The sequence below is a fragment of the Sciurus carolinensis genome, chromosome 3 (genome assembly GCF_902686445.1).
Source record: "Sciurus carolinensis chromosome 3, mSciCar1.2, whole genome shotgun sequence".
NCBI lineage: Eukaryota > Metazoa > Chordata > Mammalia > Rodentia > Sciuridae > Sciurus > Sciurus carolinensis.
Window position 1 is genome coordinate 1,404,259 of NC_062215.1, and position 23,859 is coordinate 1,428,117.

The following is a 23,859-nucleotide window of genomic DNA, read 5'->3' on the forward strand; positions in this document are numbered from 1 at the left end:
TGAGGAGGCCTTCAGACCATCCCGTGGCTGTGGAAAGGGCTGCTGGAACCTTGGGGCAGAGGTGGGTTTGGGAGGCCTCTGGATCAGCCGACGGAGGGACAGAGGGATGGGCTGAGAAAGAACAGGCAGTGTCGGTGCCAGGAGGGGTGGCATCCGTGGGGGTTGAGAATGGATGTGCGCAGAGCCCTGATCTGGTGGGATGGGTGTCACGGTCTGTTCTGGCCAGCCAGCCAGTGCTCGGGTGTTTGCAGCAGGCTTGAGCAGGTCTCCAGCTTCGTCCCTGGAGCGTGGCAGGACACACACCTGACATGCCTGGCCCTCTGAACAGGGCTGAGTGAATGCAGGCCCTGTGCACCCCAGGGAGCAGGTGCTCAGGGAAGCCCAGGCAGCCTGAGCCACTGCCTGGGAATCCACAGTTCCCTGTCTCTGAGGAGCTGTGGGGTGCAGCGAGCCGGGACCCCTGACCTAATGGCACGGTGGAGTGCGGCTGCAGCACCAGGCCCAGGCCTTGTGGTATCCTCCTGCCCCTGGAGGCCTTGCCGCTGCCGGCTAGGAGAGGGTGCAGGAGGAGGTACCAGGGGAGGGCTTGTCCCCTGGTTGGGGCCCCCTGGTGTGGGCTGGGTGGGCCCTGCCACACGTTGGCTCAGAAGTCCCTTAGGCTGCCTGGTCTCAGGGCAGGTGAGCAATGAAGTGTCAAGGTCTCCAATTCACAGGTGAGGTCACAGAGCCCAGAGTCACCAGTGGGAGTAAGGTGGCACCTGGGGCCTAGTCTGGACCGGGTCCCAAGCCCACCCCTCTTCCTGCCCAGCTCTTGCAGGTTGAAGACTGGTGTCGTTGGGGCCTCTTGGTCTCCGTGCCAGCTGCAGTCTGGTGCAGCCACAGGGAGGTGTCCTGACGAGGGACTTGGCCTTGAGTGGCCCACCAGCCTGACTCGACTCAGGCTTGTCCACCTAGAGGCCAGGCTCCTGTCACCACTATGGATGGTTGGAGCAGGTGGCCTTCGGTGCCTGGGAAAGGGCACAGAAAGCTCATGGCCAGGTCTCTGGCTCTCAAGGCCCTGGGAAGGGAAGTGGGTGGCAGGTGGTAGGGCAGAGGCCCAGTGTGGGTGGGCGCTTGGCAGGGCTGGACAGGACCCCTCGAGTCCCTCTCCTGGAGCACCACTTCCATCTGCTCTTTCCGCTGGCACCCAGGGCCCCGGAGTGGCCTCCCCCTGCTGGGCGTGGTGCCTGGGGGCCTCCTGGCCAGCTGAGTGCAGGAGCGCCCCCCCCACCCCGACCTGGTCCGAGCCTCGCTGCCTAGGCGGCTCTGCAGCCTCGCCCGGGCGGGGGTCTGCAATTAAAGCCCCCTCGTCCCCGATTGGTCTGCGGTATTAAAAACGAATCGCGATCAGCCGGCTGTCATCTCTGCCTGATGAAACGTCAGTCCATCGATCCCGCGTGCCCAGGGCCATCATCCATCTTGCTTCAGCATTTCGCATAATGGCTCGTTTGTCTTGATCAAAGTGTAGTCTTGCATGTTTAACCCTCGGGAACCCACAGCCCCGTGTCCTTCCCTGATGCCCTGCCCTTGGCTAGGGCCCCATTCTGGGGCAGCAGGTTCTGGAAGGCTAGGACTGCCCTGCCTGAGATGAGGTGGGAGGAGGAACGGGCAGGGATGGAGGCGAGGGGTGGGGAGGCCACGGATGTCAGGGATGAGGGTGTGGAGCCCAGCGTGCGGGGACCGTGTGCAGAGCTGTGTGTCCTACTCCTGGGTCCACCAGACTCCTGTAGACCTCCTCAGGGAAGGCAGGCGCTTGAGACGGGTCCAGCCTGTTTGGTCTGCCCAGTGGTCACCTGGCCCGGGGCTCACCCCACTCGCTCACATTCCCACGGCCCCTTGGTGGCCTTTAGCCAGGCCGCCTCCTCCCACCAGGTTCCAGACCTCCTCCCACCGGCCTCTGGCCCAGCCCTATGCATCCCTGCCTGCACCCCGGGTTTTTCTCTGGGTGTCAGCACCTCCCTGGGGGCCTGGGCCGGCCGGGCTCCTCAAACCCTGACTGCTGGGTCAGAGGGCACGTTCCCAGTGGATGGTGTGTGGAGCTGAGGTGCAGCATGGACCAGCGGGGAGTGCAGGCCACATCCAGCTCTTGGGGCTCCCTCTGCCGGTCCTGCCCTGGGCTCCTCCAAGACAGCCCTGGCAGCAGCACCTCCGGCAGCCTGCCAGACCAATCCAGGGACACCAGAGCTTGGTCTGCTTTGCTGTCCGTAGACATCCCATTTGAGCTGGAATCCTGGTCTGGGGCTACCAGGCCCGGTGCCTTTCCAACACTCCTCCTTACAGACGGTCATGACCGACTACTGTGCTGGGGGGAGGTTATCCTGGCAGCTGGCCTGGCAAGATTGGCAGCCACTGTTGTCCACCCTCTCAGGTGCTGCAGGGTCTTGGCAGCTGACCCCACTGTAGCGTACTGCTGGCTCCGTGAGAGTGGGCCGAATGGAGGATTTGAACCCAAGGCCCATCACAGAGGCTTCCCATGGACCCCAGGGGAAATGTCACCACCCCCTTTCTGTGTTTTGTCACCCATCTTGCCCTGACCCCCACCCTGGTCTGCCACAGAGCCTCCCTCCCTTGCCTGCTGACCTCCCTGTGTGGCCTCCTGAGGGGGAGGCAGGAGGTGACAGGCAGTCGTGCCTAGCTTTCCGTTGCTCTGGAGCTGTCCAGCCTGTACTCTGCCCAGCAAGAGACTGAAGTTACTAAGGCCCCATAGGGGGCCTCTGGCCCCAACTCAGTCCTCCCTCCCACCGGGGGTCCCTAAGCCAGGAGCCTGGCCCAGCAGGCACACCTGCCCTCCTTACTACAGTCCTGGATCTCGGCCTTGCTTCCCAAGCACCCAGCTCTATGGCCAGGGTGGGAAACCACCCCCAGGCTCACCCTACCAAGTGGGGCTCTGGGGGTGCTCAGGACCTCAGGCACAGTTATTCCGACAGGGTCCCTGGAACGATGGCACAAAGCTGCTTGCAGCCCACGCCTTGTGCTTAGGGTCCCTGTCCCAACCCTACTCTCCACAGACTTGGAGCTGGCTGAGAGGGAGCTGTGGGGTTCCTCCTTGCTGGAATCCACGCGGTAGGCAGGTCCTGCTGGGCCTCCCAGGGAGGTCTCCCACCCAGCGAGTCCTGCAGAGGAACGCAGGCGCAGGACAGGAGTGGAGAGAGAGCTGCCCGGCCAGGGCATGCCCACGGGCACACGGCCTGCAGCCCGGGCCACAGCTCCACTGCCCAGCGACCTTGCCTCTGCACACCTGCCCTCCCCAGGGCTCCCTCCCAGGACACAAGGAACGTCCTCGCACTGGCGAGTGTTAGGCTTCCTCTGGGTCTGCAGCCGCATGGGGGGGCTGTCTCCAGCTGGGACCGCACTGAACCCCACTCCCAGTGCACCCCGATCTTGGGCTTGCCTCTAGGGGCCGCACAGGCCAGTTTAACAATGAGGACTGTCAGCTGAGGAAATGTGAGTGGGCCCCTGCCTCCCTGAGGTGCCCACCATCCTGTCACCGTTCTGCACTCCTCCCTAGCGTCCCCGGTGCCGAGTGGGTTTGGGGGAAACACTCCCCACCCCTGTGCTTTGTGGGGGCTGATCCCATCTTGTTCCCCTCTCAGGGATGCCCCTTGGCCGTGTTGAGTTCAGGCTGCACAGGTGAGCAACCTATCCCGGGATCAGACCTGACCGGCAGGGGAGGGAGTCCAGGCTCGAGAGGAGCCCTTGGGCGACCAGCCGAGGGCACCTCACGTCCACTTCAGTCACATGCACCTTTCCTGGTCTGGCTCAGCACCCAGAGGGGCTCCACTCTGGCTAACGCAGGAGGCAGGTGGGGACGCTCGGCCCGATCCCCCATTCTGGGACCTGGATGTGTCTGCTGAGCCTCAAGGAGCCCCCAGGGTCCTTGGGAAGCCACTGTGTCACACACACACAGGCTAGCAGTCATGATCCGGACCACGGAAAACCTGTACAATAGTTCATATATTTATTCTTAAGCAAGTTATCAATAAAAAATTTAATACTAAAATGCCTTTACATAGTTTGCTGTTCATAAAACCTTTTTTGTTTGTTTTGTTTTTAGTGTTTACATTGAAAAAAAATCCAACCATCCTCTTAGTTACACATGTACAAGGACCGTGCTTTCGCCACGTTTAGCCACGGTGGGGGGTCACGCCAGTCGCGCACGCGGGCGCGCGTGCACACACACACACACACACACACAGAAACAAAGGAAAGAACGCAAAAAGGGAAGGCAGGGGCGAGCGGGCGGGGCAGGAACAGAACTTCCAGGAGGGGGAGGAGCAGGCCCTTCCTGGCGCTCACTCCACACTGGGCTTTGGGGCGGCCAGCGGTCGGGCGTCCTCCTTCACTTGACAGCTTTCTGACTCCCAGGCCTCCAGCAGGACCTGGCCAGGGTCTCCCCAACCACCACCAGGAATGAAATACTACGCTCGTGCGGAGACATTGGGGAGACGGGTGCAGCGGAGAGCTGGGTGCCAGGGCCCCTGCAGAGCGGCCCCTCCCCTCCTCGAGTGCCCCGTGGGGCCACCAAGAGCATCCAGGGCGGGGGCAACAACAGGGAAACAGGTCCTGGGGTGGTCTGGGGTTGGGGCTGGGCTCCTGGCCAGCCTGAGCCGAGGAGGAGGGGCTGAGGGGCCCTGATGCACCACTGCTCCTGGGAGCTTTCTCACGCTCCCCCGCGGGTGAGGGAATTGGTGGTGGGACACGGGGAACATGTGGCCCCCAACACAGCTCTGAAGACAAGGGCCTTCTGGCATGGTCTGGAGAAGGGAAGGGTGCCAGGTGCTCCTGGTTGCTCGGGGCCAGGGTGTGGGCACAGGAGACCAGGAGGGCACCTGTTCTGTGTCCCCTGCATGAGCCTCCCAGGCCATGAAACTATCCTGCCAAGAGGCCACGGAAAGGCCCCAGAAACCCCAGGGGGTGTGGCAGGCAGGGGGCTGAGGACCAGAAGCCGGGTGGAGGGCAGATGGGGAGAGGGGCCTTCCCCGGGTCTCTTCTTTCCTCCCCCCCCACCCCAGCGCCTCCATGGGCCTCTCCGCCATCTGCACCTGAGCAGGCCAGTGAGGTTGGCCAGTGGCCTTGGGGCACCAGGGAGGCTGCTGGGGTGGGAAGGGGTGTCTTTCACTCCCACCCGATTGGTGGTGGAAGAGGGCTGGGTGGAACTGGACCAGGCCCTGGCGGGCCGCTGGAGGGGGAGGGGAGGGGGAGCCTCGGGTGCGGGAGGGCGAGGGGTCTGGGCTGGCCGTGCCCTGCTCTGAGCAAGGCCGACTCTGCTCCCCGCGACAGACTGGCCATGTGAACGGAAATCAGAGATAACTTGGAATATCTAGGACATAAAATAAAAACACCACTTTTTCTTGTACTGTAAAACATTTGTTCGTTTTTGCTTGTTTTAAACAGAGGTAAGGTACGCATGGCTGCTGCCCCTTGGGGTGGGGATGTGGTCCTGCTTTCATCTTGATGCCTGGAATCCATTCCTTTCCTGGGGGACCCTCATTGCCACCCGCAACCCAACACTTCTTTTACCTAAGAGACGTAGCGAAAGGAAATGAACTCCAGTGTGACTTCTGTCTTAAGTCGGCCCTATGAGATTACAGGGTGCAACAAGGGTCCCATCCGACCCGTCCCATGGTCTTTGCCCCCCAGTCCCAGCTGCCTGTCAACACCAACGTCCCCGCTGGAACTCAGCTAGGCTGAGGAGAACAGCGCACTTCCAAAGAAAACTCCAGAACGAACTCCGGGCACACACACACACAGACACACACATGCACCCACACACACACACCCTCGTCACGCCAGTGGGGGAGATCCTTTTCCACTGTTTTCCATAAAACTTCCCCACAGAAATACAATATTTACATAAGAAATAAATAGACAACACACCTGATTTCTGCTTTCCCTGGTGGGAGACAGTCGGAGGTATAGGGAAATATGGCTTGGATACGAATCTCTCGAGAACGCTGCGGGAAAGCAGAGTGGCCAGGGGCCTGGGGCCAGCTGACCCTCCGCAGCAGATGGGACTGGAGTGGGGTCCACGCCTAAGCGCGCTCTTTCCAGGGAAAATCACGGGAAAGCCTCGGGTGGGTCTGCATATTGGCTCGGCCCGACCTGGGGGCCTCGCGGGACGGGCAGCTCAGCACAGGATGGGCACGCCCTCGGCCGTCACCAGGCGCCCGGAGCTGGGGTCGTAGGTGCCGGCCAGGTAGTAGAGGTCCTGCGGGTCCTGGCAGGTGCGGCTCCGGGCCATCTGCTCGTACTGCTCGCGCGCCACCACCTGGCACTTGTGGGAGATGGTCTGCACGTCGTTCTCGTCCTCGTGGCAGGACTGGTACAGCGCGTTCTGCCGGGCACGGCGCAGGGCATTGGGGCCGGCCCAGCCCATGCTCGTCCCCGGGGCCCTGTGCCCAGGAAGGGTGCAGCCTGGGAGCCTGTGCCGGGGACCGAGGGCTCGTCCATCCCCCGGGAACGCCGTTTCTTCCCCAGGGTGGGCTGGGGGCACGGGAGGTGGGCAGAGGGCCAGGGGCAGGGAGGAAGCTAGACCTGTGTGGAGCCAGGTGCTGTGGGTCACGGCCCTGCGGGAGTGGGACCATCGGGTGCACCAGGCGGCTGCTCTGCTTCCCGCAGGGCTCCTGGGGCTGCTGGGGGAGGCGCCCTAGAGGCTGCCCCGCCGGCCTGGCGGCTGGGATGCTGCCCCCGGCCTCTCCACCCGCTGGGGCCTCACCTTCCCGTCGCTCTGCCGCTTCCCCAGCTTGGTCTCCTCGGGGTGGTAGAACCACTTGACCTTCACCACCATGTTGCTGCCCCAAGACTCCCACATGCTCTCGATGCGGCCGATGTAGGGCAGGTTGGGCCGCCCGGCTGACAAGAAGACCGCACAGTCCCCGATGCGCAGCACCTCCTTGCCCCGGACGATGGCCTTGTAGAACAGCTTCCGGGCCTTTCCCTTCATGCCCCGGCGCTGCAGGGGACAGCAGAGAGCAGGGTGAGAAGGGCCCGGGGCAGGATGGCCTGGCGGAGGAGCGGCGCGCCCAGTGGCTGTGCTCAGGGCTCCACAGGGGCTGCCGGCACCCACCATAGGTCCTGGGAGGGGCCCGCTGGGCTTGCCCCGCACACGGGGTTGGGACAGCCAGGCCACAGCCATGCCGGTGCCCCTGGCATCAGGCCGAGAGGAGCACGGTGTTCCTGCAGCACCGTCCTCAAGTGCAAACCCCTGCGCACCACCTCAGGCACTGTGAGTGCGGCCTTATCATCAACGAGAAGAAGCCCAGACAGCACTACCAGGGGACCCCGGGCACAGAAAGCAGAGAGCGGGCAGCTGCCAGGCCGAGGCGCTGAGGGTGGTTGGTAGGAGCACATGGGCTGGGGCAAAGGCAGCTGCCTCCTCCAAAGGAGGCTCTGCTACCCCCGGAGCCGTACTGGGGAGTAGACAGGGAAAGGAGAAGAGGAGGCAGGGGAGACGAGCCCGCCTACCTGTGTGGGGTTCCCCGACCACTTCCACAGCTGCCGGGCAGGCAGGAAGGCTGAGATCTTTGGCCGGTTCTCCACGGAGGGCAGCCGCTGCCCCCGGGAAAGCTCTTTGGCTTTGGAGAAGCTCAGGGCCTCCTTGCGCTTAAGCTTGGCTTTGCCACCACTAGGGCCGGGGCCCGCACCTGCACTGGCCACCGCCGCCCTGGACAGGAAGCAGCGCTGTGCGTGGGCATGGGGGCTGCCCCCCTTGGAGTGCAGGGCCTCGGGCTGGGCCAGGAGGGTGGGCACAGGGTGGGAGAGGCAGGTCTGCAGCAGCAGGGCTGGGTCCTCCTCGTCAGAGCTGTAGGAGGAGTCCTCGTTGTCCGAGGAACAGAGGCTGGAGGTGGACATGGAGCCTGAGGAGGAGGACGTGGACGAGCCGGACGAGGAGGAGGACATGGACAGGCGGGTGAGAAAGCGCGAGGGCACTCCGGCGGCCAGCCCGGGCCCGTCCTCGTCCTCGTCCGAGTAGGAGCTGGGGCAGTCGCTGTCACAGGGTAGCGGGAACTCGGCCTGGCCCGCGTACTTGCGCAGGGCCAGCCCCACGGGCAGCGGGTGGGCGGGCACCCGCCCCTTCTTGTCCTTGCCCACGAGGGCCGGGTGTGTGTAGCTGGGGCCGGGCAGGGGCCGCCCCAGCTTGGGGCCGAGATCCTGGTCGCCCAGGAGCAGCGCCTTGCAGTTCTTGTTCTTGGGGGAGGTCACGCCCTCGTGGTCCAGCTTGACCAGGAACTCGCCGCCAGCCCGCCGCCGCCCGCCCTTCTCCGCCTCAGCCCTCTCAGCCTTCTTGGCCCGTAGCAGCTTGTGGGCACCCCCGGGCAGGCCTGACCCAGACCCGCCAACGAAGGGCGCGTAGGAGCTGGCCAGGCTGCTGAAGGAGTCGGCCCGGAAGCCATTGCCGAACACGGGCGCGGCTGCCGTGTGCGTGGGGAACAGGGCCTCGCGGGCCCGCAGTTTCTTGGCGCCGTGGAGCTGGAAGAGGTTCTGCAGCACCCCTGGCCCTTTGCCGCCCGCTGCCGCCGCCTTGCGTTTGGTCTGCGCCACCGCTGACCAGCTCAGCAGGGGGCTGCCCCTGCGGCCTAGGAAGTGGTCTGAGGCCCCCGAGGGGGACTTGGCACCTGAGGTTAGGAGGTCTGCTTTGCCTGGGGGGGAAGCCAGGTAGGGTCAGCGGCACCAGCTGGGTCCTCCAGTTGCCTCCACCTGCCCCTCCCCAGCCCCGCCAGGACCCGGGTCTCCCGGTGGGTGCTCCCCCTCCCGGCTGCCCACCCGCAAGAGGGCCGCCCCCCGGGTCCTCACAGTCCTGCAAATACCAGCTTTGTCTTTGCCGATGGATTTCTTCCCGGGGGTCTTTGAGGCTTCAGGGCCATCCTGTGCTTTAGGGGACAGGCTGGGGGTGGGGGCTTCACTGGGTGGGGGGGCCTCGTTAGCAGCTTTCTTGGTCCTGCGGCAGCTGCTGGACACCAACAGGGCTGGAGAGGGCTCTGTACCTGTGGAGTGGGCAGAAGGGCTCAGTGGGGCCCACGGCCACCACTGCCTCTGTCCCTCCTCTCAGGGAGCCGAGGTAGAGCTGGCCCCGGCTCAGGTTGGAGTGGCTCCGGGTGGGGGCGTCTGGCACACTTGGGGTGCTCACACTGGATCTTGAAGTCCGGAGGCAGCAACCTGATGTTAGAGACAGCAATGTGGCCTGTGTCCCCATCGTCAAACTCCACCACCACCGACTCCAGGTCCTCCTCCTCGTCGCTGGAGGCACCTGCAGAGGGGGCACAGCCTGGGTGTGGGGCAGGCCCTGCTGGGCAGCACCAACACAGAAAGGCGGGAGGAACAGAGCCGGATGCTACTGCTCCCTGACCCTGGTGACTCCAGAGCTGCCACTACAGCCTGGGAGCTGATGGCCTTCTTACCCCTGCTGGGACACGGCCGGCAGGTGACACAGCCATCCAAGGCCAGGGCACACACACGTGCAGGGAGGTGCAAGCACAGCTCTGGCCAGTCCCACCAGGAGGCAGCCCCTTCCAGGAGAGGCCCTGGCCTCCTGCCCACTCCTCTGCAGGACCCACCAGCCTTCCTACCCAGGGGCCCCCATGCCCTGCTTTGGCACCAGAAGGTTTTGCCTCGGGAGAGTTGGTGTGTGCGTGATAGATCCGGGGACCCAGCACTGGGATCTAAGTCCTGGCTGGCTGGAGGTGGGCACCTCCTGCCCCAGGCCCTCCTGGATTCTCATGGCCCCTGGGAGCTGCTTCTGCTATGTGGCTCTAAGCGGAGGCCCAGGTGTGCCCACGCCACCTCCAAGGCAGGACGTGCTGTGTGGGCAGGAGCCCCGGGTGCTCTGGGGCTCGAGGGAGCCTGGCCCCGTTGCCCTGGCACGCTTACCTCGGACCACATTGCCTGGGTACAGGCAACGCGACTTCTGGCTCCAGTAGGCGCAGACCCTTGTGCCAGGCGGGAGGTACCGGCTGGATTGAGGCCTGACGTCAAGAACCTGTAGAGTGGCGATGCCAGCGTGTGAACAGTGGGGCCTGGCCCAGGCACTCTCCAGAGTGCAGGCCAAGGCTCTCTGGGCCCAGGGTCTGCCCGGCAGGCGCCTCCCTCACCGCCTCCTGCAGCAGCTGCTCCAGTGAGTAGATCCGCTGCCGGTTGCCTCTCTCGCCCTCAATGACGATGCTGTAGCTGAGGGTATCGGGAGAGTGTGAGGGGTCTCGGGGGACGTGCGGTGGCCAGCTACAGCCCTGCCCCTCCCGTCCACACCAGGTCTCACATGTCAGGGGGCTGCAGGGTCCTGACGCTGCCCGCGTACAGCAGGCTGTCCTCCTTGGGGATGAGCACGGGCAGACCATCCTGCAGGTCCTCCTTGTGGATGGTGCAGGAGCGAGCTGAGGGGCAGAGTGTCAGCGCTGGCCAGGCCCGCCCCGCGCCCACCCGGGGCCTGGCACCCCGACTGCCCTGCTCACCCAGGGCGGCGCTCTGCTCCACGCTCAGGGGACTGCTGGCCCCCTCCCCTTCCTCCTCTGAGAAGCTGCTGTCTCGGTCGAACTCAAAGTCGTCTTCCACGGCGAAGCTCTCCAGGAGCCGGCTCACTGCGCGGCCCTGACCCTGGGGGGCCAGAGGAGTCAGGTGGGGCCGGAGAGGTTGGGCCCCGCCGGGCTCCCAGGCTGGGGAGGCTGCAGCCCGCGAGCCGAGGGGCTTGCTTTTCACCTTGGCCAGCTTCCTGCCCTTCCCCAGGATGGCCTTGGCGTTGCGGGCAGACAAGGCGATGGACAGGGCTCCGTTCTTGCGCTGCGTGTGGCGGTGAGAGAGAGGGACAGTGGTGAGGACATCGAGGCCCAGCCTGGCCACTCGGGCTGACCCAGGCCTCAGGGAGCAGTGAGCGGGAGGGAGGCGGTGTGGACCTTGGAAGTCCTTTCCCGGCTAGTGCCCTCCCCTGGGGGGCCAGGACCCTCTGGATGCCTGTGGCCCTGCTGGCCTCACCCGCAGCACCGGCTGCAGCAACGTGCTCTTGCGTGTGGCTCTCTTTAGGCGCTCGCTGGCCAGCTTGCTGCCTTCCTCGCAGGCGAAGGCCCGGGTGGGACCGAAGAGGGCATCCCTGGTGGCAGCAGCACCTGGCTCTGCCCGCAGGCTGCCTTCGGCCTTACCCTTGGACTTCCTCTTGCCCGGTGCACCTGGGGGTCGCCGCCCCTGGGCCCGCTCCATTTTGGCGCCCACCTTGGCCTTCACTGTCCGCCGCTTGATCTTTACCTCACTCTCGGGGCTGGACAGGCGGCAGGCCCCTGTGGGAGCAAGGGAGGCCATCACAGGGGTTCCGGCTGTGGACCCCTGCCTCCAGGCCAGCCCCGCCTGCCTGGCCTCCTCGTTACCTGGCAAGCCCTGCCTCTCCTTCTTCTTCTTGGCCTTCTGGTTGGCTTCCATCTTGACCACAGAGGAGGGCGAAGGCCCCAGCATAGCTGCCCCGGACCCCGTGTGCAGCCCCAGCCCGGGCTCCTCAGGGGATGGCTCTGCCTCCAGGAGGGCCTGGCAGCCCTCACTGTCATAGCCACTGCCTGGGGACAGCAAACAGGGCTTGGTGACTTGGTGCTGACCCTTGCCATCTGGGGGTCCCACGGGGGACTGCAGGTCTGGCCCGTCAGGACACCCTCTGGGCTGCTCTCTGAGGGCAGGAACTTGGGACCCAGCCCTCAAGCTGAGGGCGGGTGGTGGGGGAGAGGGAGGGAGATTTTCTTTCTATAGTCCCAGTTTGACTGGCTGGGCCCCCTCCCCAGGGCAGCCCCTTCCCCTCTTTCTGCATCCTCTGGCCCAGATGGCCCCCGGCTTCCTGCCCCCTCCCCAGCAGTGCTTCCCTTTGTTCTTGCTCAGGCCCCTGACCCTGGGGGAAGGGTTGGGGAGGGAGGAAGTGTCTGTTTTTCCAGGCTCCTGTTCCTGGACACATGGCTGCTGGGGGCAGATAACCCCTGGCCGGCCTGGCCGGACGCTGTGGGAGCGGAGGCGGGAGTAGCAGAGGCTATTTTTAACCTTGCTTTCCAGGATGTGTCCAGGGGCCTCTTTCCTCCACACAGAGAGCCACTGAGCTCTGCCCTAGGGACAAGGGGCTTATTCCACAGCCTGTCGCAGTGAGAGGCCCTCCCTGGATCTGCCCATGGCCCCATCTACCCTTCCTCCAGTTCCAGGTGACCGTGGCCTGGAGGTCCTGGTTGTGACCATGCCCACCAACAACGTGCCTGCTTCATGTGCCGTGGCCACCACTGGTGTCTCCCTGCCGCCATCACCGTTGAGCTGCGAGTGCCGGGCTGCCCCGGACGCCTTGGCACTCTTGGCTCGGGACAGCTTCTTCCGGATGCGCCCACCTGGGGCAGCCTCCTTTCTCTGGAAGGGGCTGAGGCCAGTGGGCAGACCCTTGCTCTTGACCTTCGGCTTCAGCTGGGCCACCTTGTGGGCCACGGAGGATGGCAGCTCACCCTGAGTGTTGCTCTTCTTGCACCGCACCTTCTCCTGAGAACGAGGAGGCCGTGACTACCTCCGGGCCCACCACAGCCTCCAGGCTCCAAGCAGCACTCCAATGGCACTGTCCACCCCACTGAGTGGCCCCTACCTCAGCCATCCCATACAGGAGGCCATGGGTGTGGTTGGTGACGCTCTTGGTTTTTCTAAAGAACGGTAAAAGCAGGGCTGAGCAGAAGGACCAGCCTCCTCCTCTGGGGGCTGGAGGCTCCCAGGCCCTGCCGGCACCAGGTATGCACCTGGCACTGTGGACACTACATTCAGAGCCTCTCCGGAGAGTGCTCGCTCCAGGGTGCTGTCTTCCTGTCAGCAGGAGGGGCAGAGGGCTCAGGAGCAGTGGGCGTCCCAGCTGCTCCCTGCCTCCACATCACACGGGTCAGTCGATCTGGAGGAGGGTGGAGACCTGGACTCACCCCGGAGGTCGGCTGCAGGCCCACGTAGATGCTCTCTTCCAGCTTACTCCGCTTCTTCCTGGGTTCCTCGCGGCCTCGCAGCTCCGCGCACAGCAGGCTCAGGCTGGCCCTCACCGCCCTGGGGCACAGGCAGTGGTGTGCAAGGTGGGCACGGGCAGGGCGACTCTGCTTAGGAGCCTGAGCCTCGTCCCCACAGCCCCTGTGTGCCCAGGACAGCCCCTGAGCCTTCCAGGACAGGCCTCTGCTGGGGTGGGGGTCTGGGCCAGTACTGAGCGCCTCTGGGAGCTCCCCCCAAGCACGCTCTGCCTGCCACACACTGGCCCTTGCGAGCCAGGCACCTGGTGTCTGCCCCTGTTCCCGCAGGAAGGTGCTGTAAGTGGGGCACTTCTTTTACACCACCCCATCCTTCTACTCTGCTGGGGAGGAAGCCCGAGGTGGTGTCCAGTCATAACCACGGTGACCCAGAGGGAAGGGCTGGGGGCTAGTGAAGCCCTAGCCCCCTCGAGGCAGCCAGGCCCCTGTGTAACTGGGGTGGTGGACTCGTCTTTCCACCCAGAGATTGGGATGATAACACAGTTACGTCCAGGTCAGGACAGGGATCAAACAGGTCCAGGTCTGGCCTTGAGCAAGTGTCTAAGGACAGGTCCTACCAAAGCTGGGGCAGAGGGCACTGGGACAGCTTCCTGAGATCAGGGTCCACTTCTGCAGGGGTGGGGGTGGGGCAGCAGCCCCAGAAACACAAACTCTGCCTCCCAGTCCCTGGGGGCTCCCCACCAGGCTCAGCCCTCACCTGGGGTCCTGTGGAGGGAAACTGCACCCTACTGTCCATCTCCCAGAGATGGATGTGTTTCAGTTTCCTTAGGCCCCGCAGGTGTATAGCCTCCTCTAGGCTGGAGCCAGGTTGGGGATGACAGGGTCAGCACCTGCTATGGACTCAGTCTGATCCCTTGTCCCTCACCCTGTGCAGGAGGCGGGCTCAGAGCTCCTCACAGTCCCATGTGCCTGGAGAAACTGAGGCTATGTCGCTGTCTGCTGCCCTGGGTTGGACAGGGGCTGGGGCTCAGGGGTCTGCCCATCAACCCTGCCTTCCCACATGGTGCATAAGGGAGCGTGGCTGCTCCTGAGAGTGAGTCGCAGATGGGACTGAGGGGCTGGTCCAGTCTGCCTGTGGGGCCAGGCATCCCTCTTCACCTTCCTGGCCAGCAAGAAGGCCGGGCCTCTTTTGGCGGAGAAGGCCAGGCAGGAAGCCCCTGCAGCTGAGATCCTCCTAGCCCCCAGCTTCCTACCCACCCTGCTTGACCCTCCCACTTCCGGTAGGGCAGAGGGCCCATCCCCTGGGCCCAGCTGCTGGCTGCAGCCTTGGTATCTGTAGTGTGGATGGAGAGTGGGGACAGAAGCTGGAGGGGGGAGAGAGTTAGGGCCCTGCTCCCTGGCCTCGGTCTCCTTCCAGCCATGAGGTGACTGCCCTCTTGCCAGGGCTGCCTTCTCTGGGTCAGCAATGCTGTCACGAGGTCAAGATTTCAGGCTGTGGTTTGGGGCTGGGGGTCTGAGTGAAGCACAGCAACTCTGCCAGGGCACAGCCAGGCAGGGCTCCATGACAGGGCTCCTGGCCAGGGCCCGGCCTGCAGTGGCCCTTCCTGCCCAGCAGCCCCCAGGGTGCTGGCTGGTTCTCAAAGGGAGACCCCCACTGGGTGACACCTGGACAGGGAGGGACAGCTCGGCACTGCCCAGCCATATGGTGAACCCCCTCCTGCAGCCCACGCAGACTCCCCCACCCCGTCACCTTCTCTGCATTTGCTAATGTTTTGTGACATAAAGCCCTGAGATTAATTTTTTGCCTCTGTCTTAATTGAAGGAACCATTTAGTGCCGATTTAACTATTATTACCAAATCATCGGGATTGATGCGGTGCACACGCGAGCGCGCCAATCGCGTTCGGAGGAGCTTGGAGGATTTATGCAAATGGGCCTGCCGGGAGAGGCAATTTGTAGCCGAGAAGGACAATTATACCCGGCCCGGGAGTGCGCCGACGACAGCGCCGGGCGGGTAATGGATAATAACCTCGCGCGGCAGCCGTGAGCAGCAGCGCAGCGTGACCAACGACTTTATACAGTGCAGATAAAGAGCCTTTTACGCAACGCCGCCTCACACGCAGGGGGCGAGCCCGGGCGGTGGGGCGGGCGCGGGGCAGGCCCGGCCACGGCCAGGTCCTGGGGCTGGTGTGGCCCGGTCTGGGGGCGGGGCTTCCCGAGGGTGGCGCGGGCGCAGTGGCTGCCTGGGTGTCTGCACTCGGCAGCGCCTGCCCGGCGGGGCTCTGTCCCGGGACACTCCCCAAGTCCCGAAGTTGCAGGAGGGTCGTGCTGGGCCCATGCGAAGGGGCTGCAGCAGCCCAGGCGGCGGGGAAAGAATGCCAGAGGAGCCGGCCCTGCTGCCCAAGCCTCGAGTGCCAGCCCTGCCCACCCCGTCCCCCACCCAGCACTCACTTGGCCTTCCTGCCATCGCTCCTGGCAAGCTGGGCCCCAGGACGCAGGGAGGACAGCGAGCTGGAGTGTCTGCGCTTCCTCGGGCGGCCAGGACCTCGCCGTGCAGGGCTGCGAGAGCTCTCCTCTCTCCTGGGGGCCACAGGAGGGGCTGTCAGGGAATCCCCCCTGTCGCCACTGCCCTGAGGGGGCTGCTGGGTGGGAGTGAGCTGGGAGCCTGTCCCTCCCTGCGGCTCTACCTGCCCCTCCCTGCCTCTGGGCGCCAACTCTCTTGCACACTGGTGGGGTGCTCCCCTCACGCCCCACTCACAGCCAGACCACCGTGGGCACTGCCCCCTTGCCTCAACACCCTGTGGACTGGCCTCTGGATGACGGTTTCTTCCACCAAGACCCTCTACTGGCTGGAAGTCTCACCCCCCAGCTCCTGGGCCACCCTGGAAGGCCCCTGCCCACAAAGTAGCCAGCATGGCCTGGCTTGTACCTGCATCTGCCCCAGCACCGCACCAGGCACCTCCCCTGGCAAGGGGCCCCTGAGTGTGGGTGCACAGCTCCAGCCCCAAACACGTACTCATGATCGTGTCGTCGCTGCAGGCGTGCCAGCTCTCGCTGCTTCTCCTTGTAGCGCCGTTGTAGCTCTGCCAGCTGCACACGCATCTCCACCTCCTGTGTGTCCAGCTGGTCAATGGCAGCCTTCAAGGGGCAGACCTGTGTGCAAGGGCACAGGGCCTGAGAGCTGGGCCAGAGCCTCAGGGCAGGGCTGGCAGGTGGCACCTTGCCCTGTCATGGCACTGGGCATGTGCCAACAGGACTGCCACTCACAGGTTTGGTCTTGGGAGTCCAGGTGTCCTTGCGCTGCAGGATCTGCATGCGGGGGGTGAGCCTGGGGCCCCTGGGGTCAGCAGCTGGGGGCTGAGCGGAGGGGATGGAGCTGTCTGGGCTGGCAGCCTCTACCAGGGACCAGGCGGTAGCCAGTGTGGCCAGGTGCTGCAGGTTGAAGGCTAGCACGTCCTCATCCTCCTCTGCTGGGGGGACAGGAGGGTCAGCAAGGGTCACGCTGGCCCTCAAAGAGGCTCCTAGTGTTAGCTCCCACTGTGCAGAGCCCCAGCCCCTGGAGTGCCCAGTCCCAGACGTGAGGACCAAGGCCCAGGGCCAGGCCCAGGGAAGGGTGCCTCCAGCCCCAGGAGCTCCAGGTGGGGAGAGACCCCAGGTGCAGGGGGAGGTGGGGCGGGACCCAGGCACCCTCCTGGAGGCGGAGCTCACGAGGGGAGCCAGCTGTGGTCAGGTCAGAGGTCAGGCAGCGCCAGCTGGCAGCTGTGCCCCCCTCAGGACAGGAGGCCAACAGTAGCACTGAGGCCCTGATGCACCAGCCATGGGCGAAGTTCACTCAGGAGCAGAGGCCTCCCACCTCGCAGGCCCATGCCACTGAGCTGTGCTCACCACGGTGGTTCCAGGGACTGGCTGACCGCCTCCAGGAGTACCCAGGGCTCGGTCCCTCCATCCACATGTCCATCCACCCTCCTGCCAGCTTGAGGGAGACCCCAGGAGCAGCTGCAGGGTGGTGGGTGGTGAGTGGTCATAGGAGGAGGATGGCAGTCCGTGATTCTTTGAGAAGCGTGGCCAGGCTGGGCCAGGGGCTTCCAGGTGCCCCATCGCCTGGCCCAGGTGGTGTGCAGCTTCCTGCCCTTCTCCTCGGGGAGGGCTACCCACTCCTCTCCATTTCCCCTCAAGCCCCGCCCCGCCTGGCGGCCCCTGACCTCTCCAGGCCCCAAGGCAGTGCCGGGCTGCGCCTGGCCCTTTCTCCCACACACCCGGGCAGAGGCAACGGGCACACTCTGGCCCTGGGGCAGGCAGCAGTGGGCATGGCTGACCACAGGCAGGAAGAAGGCTTGGAGGTTCATCTGGGGACTCAAGCGTGGGGTCCAGCAGGGTGTCACAAGTCACCTTCACCAGTGACAGGATGAGTGGGGTCGGGGAGGATGGCCCAACATGCCATCAGAGCTTGAGCGAGTGGTGGTGTCCATTCAGGGAAGAAGCCTGGAGTGGACTCGGGCCTGAGGAGGGGGAGCAGCAGGGATGGAAGACTGGGCATACACAGGCTGGCCCCACAGGGACATCCACAGGGGGAGGGGAGAAAACCAGGAGGACCCTATGGGGTCAGTGGTGTCCACAGCGTCCTCTGAGGGCATCTGGGAACAGTGGCACCTCTGCAGCAAGAAGCACTGCCAGCACCCAGACCTGGCGTCTAATAGCACTCTCCACCAAAGGGCACTGGGCTCCTGGGGAGACGGCGAGTCCCCTGGGGTGAGGGTGCAGGATGAGGTCGGATGCCAGGCACTTCAGAAAGCATTGGCAGGAGTCGGGCACAGTGGCCACGCCCCATCCCAGCAGCTTAGGAGGCTGGGGCAGGAGGATCACAAGTTCAAGGCCAGCCTCAGCAACTTACTGAAACCCTAAGTAACTTAGCAAGACCCTGTCTCAAGATCAAAAATAAAAAGGCTGGGGATGTGGCTCAGTGGTAGAGCACCCCTGGGTCCATCCTGGTACCAAAAATCAATCAATAAATAAATATCAATGACAGGGACACCCTGGAAGCACACAGGAGTTCGTCAAAGGGCTCTTCTGGCCAAACCTGGGGCAATTTGGTCATCAAAATAAAAAGCGACAGGAATGGATTGTAGTCAACTGCAAAGAGAACCTGCCAGTCACGCCGCTGTCAGCAGAGAAGCTGGGGACCAGTGGAGAGGGAGGTGTCACCGGGTTCCCGGGCTCTGAACTGCATGGGGCAGGTGGGGAGGGTGGAGCACATGGTGCAGATCAGAGCCAACAGAGCAGACTGAAACCTCCCAGGGAGGACACAGCTGGCCCTGCCAAAGTGCACCCGAATCCAACCACCCGAGACATGCAGCCTGGGGCCCACAAAGGGGTGGGCAGGTTCTCTGCTACCAAGATGCCAGGGGCTGCCCAGAGGGCCAGCTGCCGGACACTCAAACCTCCAGACACAAGTTCAGGCCACTGCACAGGTCTCCACCACAGGACACCCTCAGCCTGGAGACAGAGGTCCAGGGTCCCTGATAAGGGCAGGGAGGGGGCTGGGGATTTTCCTCAGTGGGCAGTAACAGAGGTCCATCTTGCAAGCCCCTTTCAGGCACAAGCCCTGGTCTCCTGTCCCTTGGGGTCACCAAGGTCCTCTCTGCTCCTCCCCTGCCCTTTCTCCAGGTGACTTCAAGGCCACAGGTGTGTAGCCCTCACCTGGCCTCACACAGATGGCTCTGCCGGCCCTCGAGGGGAGGGGGCCTGAACTGCCCAAGGGTCTCCCCAGCCAGCGCCCAGGCCCCACTGGCTCCTACATCTTCTCCCACTGAACCCTCTGAATTCTGCTCTGTGGTGCAGAATGAAGCTGATGGGGTTCACTGTACTCACAGGGAACAGCTACTGCTGGGACACGACTCAGGACCCGCCATCCAGCGCCGGGAGGGCTGTGGCTGCTGCAGGAGCTGGGGCAGCCCCGCTCCACACCACCCGGTGACTGCGGCATGGCCTGGCCTGCCAGCCACAACACCCGTGCTGGCTCACGGAACTCGGCCCTACTCGGGACACATGCTCCACATGTATTTATTCAGCGAATGGGCTCCAGTCCAGCTGGCATTCACAGCGCGCGCACACACGCGCTGCAGCCGCCTAGTGCCCCTTAGCCACCCCGTCACTGCCATGTGATGCTCACATGGGGGTCCCTGGCGCTTGGCCTACCCTGGGTGCCCCCACCTCATGTGGCCAGGAGGCCCAGTGAGGTCTACCAGAGTCCGGCAGGAGCAGACTACGGGGTGCACCTCTAGGGCAGGCATGTCCTGGTGCTGCCCAGTGGCCTCCCCTTGCCCAGGTCACAGCCAGACTGGGCCCCAGGTCAGGCCGCCCTGCAGCCTCTAGCAGAGGAGTAACACAGGCCTTCACAGGGGAATGAGCTTTACAGGAAGATTCCCTTTATCTCCACACAGCACGAAAGGCACAGGGGCGGTGGGGAGCGCTGTGCATCAGGAAAACGAGGCTTTGTGAGGTTCTTTCTATAGATTCTGCCGGGGTGCTCCCCCCAGGAGGGACTCCTCTGGGGTTGAAGGGGAAGATGGTCCGGCTCTGGCAGAAGAGGAAGTGGGGCACTGGGGGAGGAGGGCGGGGGTCCTGACGCTGGGGGCAGAGCTGGGACCTGCCAGGCATCCCTTGGGCATCTCAGGTGGTCAGGCCCCAGCCTGGCAGGGGGCCATGGTCTCCAGCTCACCCTGCTGGCCCACAGCCCTACCCTGCACACTATAGGGTCCTAGGTGGTTGGGTGAGCCCAGGAGCTCCTTGTCCTACAGGTTGCCCGGAGCAGGAACACCTGCTGGTCAGCCCGGAGGCTCAGACCCAGTGGTCCAGTTGATTCCAGCCTTGGTGCTATGTCCCCTGGGTCTGGAAGGTGAGTCCGATGTCCCCTCGCTGGCCACACCAGGCCCAGGGCTGGGAGTCATGGAGCCGAGAGGTGGTGGGGGGTCCCAAGGAGGAGGAGGCCCCTTCCTGTCGCAAGACTTCAATCTACCTTGTGCCTTGGGTCTTGCCATGTCCCATGTGAAATGAAGGCAGCACATGAGAGTGCTGCCCGAGGGTCCAGCTTCCAGGGTCCTGCAGGAAGGCTGCAGGCAGGGCTTACCTTGTGTGGCCTGCTCACTCCTCTGCCGCTGGATCTCCAGGTCCGCCAGCTCGCTGAGGAGGGCGATTCCATGAATCCCTGAGCTACGGGGCAGGGTGGTCGTGCTGGGGGGCCCAGAGGTCATGGGAGGTGGAGGATCCAGCAGGCTGAGGCTGGGCAGGTCCCCCAGGTCCACAGTGGCAGCCACCAAGGCATCCAGCCCCAGCAGCACTCCGGGTGGGTGGCTACTGCTGGAAGCCCCCCAGTCCTCCTCTGAGTCCTCCACACTGTCCTCCTCCAGCTGGGCCTCACCCTCCTGCAGCCGGGCCTCCTGGGGGGCAAGCCGTACACCCTCCTCATCCTCGTCCAGGGCACCAGGGCTCCCTGCTCGCTGCTGCAGGGCTTGAGGGGAGGCCCCTGGTGGGGGTCCCTGTACCCCCTCCTCTCTGGTCCTCTCCTCTTGCGTCCTTCCCTGAGTAGAATTAGCCTGGCCAGTGGCCTCAGGGGCCCCTCCCTCGAGGAGGCCCCCAAATTGCAGTTCTTGCAGCCCTTCAAGCGGGCTGGGGTCCTCTGCCTTCCCTGGGGTTCCCCGCTCAGCAGGGTGGGATGTGGCAGCAAGGTCCTGGGTGGCTTCCCTGGCCCCTGAGAGCAGCCCAGACTCCTCCAGGCTCCTGGGGCTGCAGGGGGACGGCTCCCCGGGCAGGAACGTCCTCGCAGGCTCGGGCTCAGCCCCTGGGGCAGCAGTTTGCATAGTTTCGGGGTCTGGGAGGTCAGATGAGTGCCCCTCTGAGGGCAGGGAGGTGGAGAAGCCCATGCCAGGCGTGGGGCGCAGGTATCCTGGAGGCAGGTCTGGGAAAAAGGGGATCGGTCAGGAGGTGGGGCAGCTGCAGGAAGTGCGGCTGTCACAGGGTGGGGGTGAGCTGGGGCTCTCAGGCCTACATAAGGCAAGGAGGGTCCCTGCCAGCCCTTGGCCTGAGGCAGGGCCCAAGAACTGCTGCCTCAGGGTGGCAGAAAGAGAGCCCCGGAGCCAGCCCCGACTCATGGTCAGGGCTTTGGGGTCCACGGGGGGCCATCTCTGGTGCAGCACAGTATGGTTAAACAGAAAAGGGGGTTTTAAACGTGATGCCTGAACCAGGGTTTTCTCTGGACCATAACAAGCCGGCAGTGTGAAGCATTACGCCCCATTAACTGCAATGGAAAAAAAAAAAAAAAAAAAACTAAAGGAAGAAACTAAGAAAGAAAAAACAACACAAAACCTCTTTGGCTCAGTATCCTTATTGTGGAACTGGGACGGGTTTTGTGTTCGCCACACGGGTTTCCAGAGTTCAGTTCTCAGCCTGATTCAGAGAACCGGGTGGCTGTTGGGCAGGGCAGGGAGCAGGCCCTCCTTGCTCAGGCCCAGGCAGGGGCCACTGCCCCAGATGACTAGAGATGCCCAGCTTTGCTGAGACCCAGGGTCAGGGCTGGGGACAGGTCCTGCTCTGGAGTCCCCATGGCCCTGCCACATCATCACCCACAGGCCCCCAGTGCTGGCCATGAGGGCCTGCACTGCCTCCTGCCCTACCTCCTGCCCTGCCGTCCCCCTGCCAAGGGCTGGGAGAGAGGCAGTGGGGACCTGCATGCTCCCTTCTCTGTGGGCCATCCAGAGGGAGAAGGGAAGGAGGGGAAGGTGGCATTGTCCTGGGCCCCACAGGGGGCTTGGGTAGGTGGCAAGCAGACCCTCCAGTCAGCTCTGCCCACCAGGAGGGGGTGGTGGCCCCAGGTGGAGTGTGGGGCAGAACAGTGCTGCCCAGGCTCACCTGGTTCCAATGTGGCGAGGGTGGCTCCGGCCCGCCGGCTCTCCCCACTCTTGTCTTCGGCGTTGGGCAGCTTGGAGCTGGGCCCTGGGCTGCGGGCAGGGCAGACGGGTAAAGTGCAGGGGGCACTGGGACGAGGTGGTGGTGTTGGGCAGCTGGTAGGGGGCTTCAGGGTGGGTGAGTGGCAGCAGGGTGACAGCTTGACGGGGCCTGCAGCGGCAGGCGAGGGGCCGCTCTTGGCCATGGGGGTTAAGGCAACTGGCTTGTGGGTGGACTTCAGGGCCTTCTCCTGGGTGGGCTCTTCCAGCTCCAGGTGGTGGTCCTCAGGCTTCCGCTGTTGAGTTGGGGGAGACGTTCAGCCAGGTGGCCCCCTCTGCACCTGTGCATCCACTGTTGGCAGGAGGCATGAAGGGCTCCTGGGGCCGGCCAGGTTGGGATGGGGAGGGGGACAACTGCCCTGGGTCCCAGCTGGCTATGGCTGTTGAGGTGGTACCTGGAAATGGGTGGCCCGCTGCAGCTCCAGGGCCTGGGCAGCTCGCTGCTGCTGCTGCTGCTGCTGCTGCTGCTGCTGTTGCTGCTGCTGCTGCTGCTGCTGCTGTTGCTGCAGGGCATACAGCTCCTGCTGCCGTAGCAGCTGAGAACGGGAGTACACGGGGAGCTGGCCCGGGTGCTGCATGTGGGAGGTGGGGCCCCGGCTCCCATACATGGGGGGCCACAGTGAGGCCTGGTCCATGACTTCAGCTGCAGGCAGGCCAGAGGGCAGTCAGCTCCAGCCAGGGACCAGGGCCTACCCTGGCGGCTTCCCCTCGCCTCAGACCACCTCCCTTCCCCAGTCCACCCAGCCCTGTCCCCAGATGATCCACCTCAAAGTCCCTCCTGGGCCTTGGCCAGGCACCTGCCTCTCCCTCTCCCACTTCCCAGAGACTGTCCCCCACACCAGGCCCACTGCCGACAGCCCCAGGTGCAAACAGCCAGGCCCCGGAGGCCCTTACCGAGCGCGTGGGGGGCAGCATGGGGCGTGGGCTCCGAGGGCAGGATGAGGAGCTGTGCGGGGGCATCCTGGGGGAGGGGGAACACGGAGGGCACAGAGCCGGGCACGGAGGCGGGGAAGCCAGGGGGCAGGTTCTGGTGCAGGGCAGGGTGTCCGAGGCCTGGGGAACAGAGGTCACAGGATCAGGTTCGGGGGGCACCCACATCACTCTCAGGTCTCCCACGTTTGAAAGTCCAGCCCAGGCCAGCCCCCGTTTGCCCTCAGAGCACTGACCATAGGAATGTCCCCCCATCCACAAGGAGGGGCTGCGGGTGCGGGGCAGCCATGGGGGGTGGGCGGGGTGGGGGTGGGGGGCTGGGTCCCCGCCCAGCTGGCCACCCTGCATCATGAGGTGGGGGGCCAGTTCTCCAGGGCAGCTGCTTGAGGGGTGAATCCGGGCGAATTCCACGAGGTCTTTGTTGTCCCTGTAAGATCACCAGAATCAGCCCTGCCACCTGGCTGACCCCGCCTGGCTCCCCAACCCCGGGGCCATCGCCCTGAAGGGGAGCTGGAGGTGGGCGACAGGTGACCCCCGGTTCTGGGCCTGATGTCAGAGGCCTCCCTTCCCACAGCGGCCCTGCTGGCAGAGGGGAGCGGGCAGAGCCCTCAGGAAAGGCTGGAGGTGAGTGTGACCCTGCCAGGCCAGCCGCAGTTGGTTTCCTGGCCACTGCACCCCGTCTCCCCTCCCTGAGTGGGTGAGCCGTCTGGGATGTGCCACCCCTGCCAGGGCCTCCGCCTGGCTCTTACTGTAGCAGCAGCTCGCGGCCAGCCAGCCCCAGGCGGTCATCACACAGCCGTGTCCTCTCCTCCTCAGCCTCCAGGTCCAGGGTGTGTGTGGCACGGGGGCCTCCACCAGCTGCACAGGGTTAGAGGGCAGAAGGATGAGATGGGGTGGCCAGGGCACCGCTGGGCGAGGCAAGCCATGACCCTGTGTGAGCTGGGAGCTGAGGCATGAGGG

General features: G+C 64.5%; 1 protein-coding gene across 4 annotated transcripts in view; it reads right to left on the reverse strand.

Moving 5' to 3' along the window:
* Positions 1-3,982: 3,982 nt before the first annotated feature.
* Positions 3,983-23,859, reverse strand: part of Bahcc1 (BAH domain and coiled-coil containing 1) — a 60,838-nt gene continuing 40,961 nt past the window's right edge. For 3 of the 4 annotated variants that reach the window (XM_047545103.1, XM_047545104.1, XM_047545105.1), the window contains exons 6-28: positions 23,649-23,757; positions 23,136-23,326; positions 22,864-23,022; positions 22,365-22,612; positions 21,875-22,205; positions 20,097-20,924; positions 16,238-16,440; positions 15,987-16,123; positions 15,422-15,550; positions 12,939-13,056; positions 12,246-12,516; positions 11,388-11,570; positions 11,002-11,300; positions 10,729-10,809; positions 10,485-10,626; positions 10,292-10,406; positions 10,128-10,203; positions 9,907-10,015; positions 9,167-9,286; positions 8,847-9,023; positions 7,504-8,678; positions 6,755-6,991; positions 3,983-6,373 (exon numbers count right to left, since the gene is read on the reverse strand). In XM_047545103.1, coding sequence (XP_047401059.1) covers positions 6,167-6,373; positions 6,755-6,991; positions 7,504-8,678; positions 8,847-9,023; positions 9,167-9,286; positions 9,907-10,015; positions 10,128-10,203; positions 10,292-10,406; positions 10,485-10,626; positions 10,729-10,809; positions 11,002-11,300; positions 11,388-11,570; positions 12,246-12,516; positions 12,939-13,056; positions 15,422-15,550; positions 15,987-16,123; positions 16,238-16,440; positions 20,097-20,924; positions 21,875-22,205; positions 22,365-22,612; positions 22,864-23,022; positions 23,136-23,326; positions 23,649-23,757 — 5,645 coding nt within the window. In that variant the 3' untranslated portion in view covers positions 3,983-6,166. The remainder of the gene's footprint in view (positions 6,374-6,754; positions 6,992-7,503; positions 8,679-8,846; positions 9,024-9,166; positions 9,287-9,906; positions 10,016-10,127; positions 10,204-10,291; positions 10,407-10,484; positions 10,627-10,728; positions 10,810-11,001; positions 11,301-11,387; positions 11,571-12,245; positions 12,517-12,938; positions 13,057-15,421; positions 15,551-15,986; positions 16,124-16,237; positions 16,441-20,096; positions 20,925-21,874; positions 22,206-22,364; positions 22,613-22,863; positions 23,023-23,135; positions 23,327-23,648; positions 23,758-23,859) is intronic. The other variant, XM_047545106.1, reaches the window with a different exon arrangement.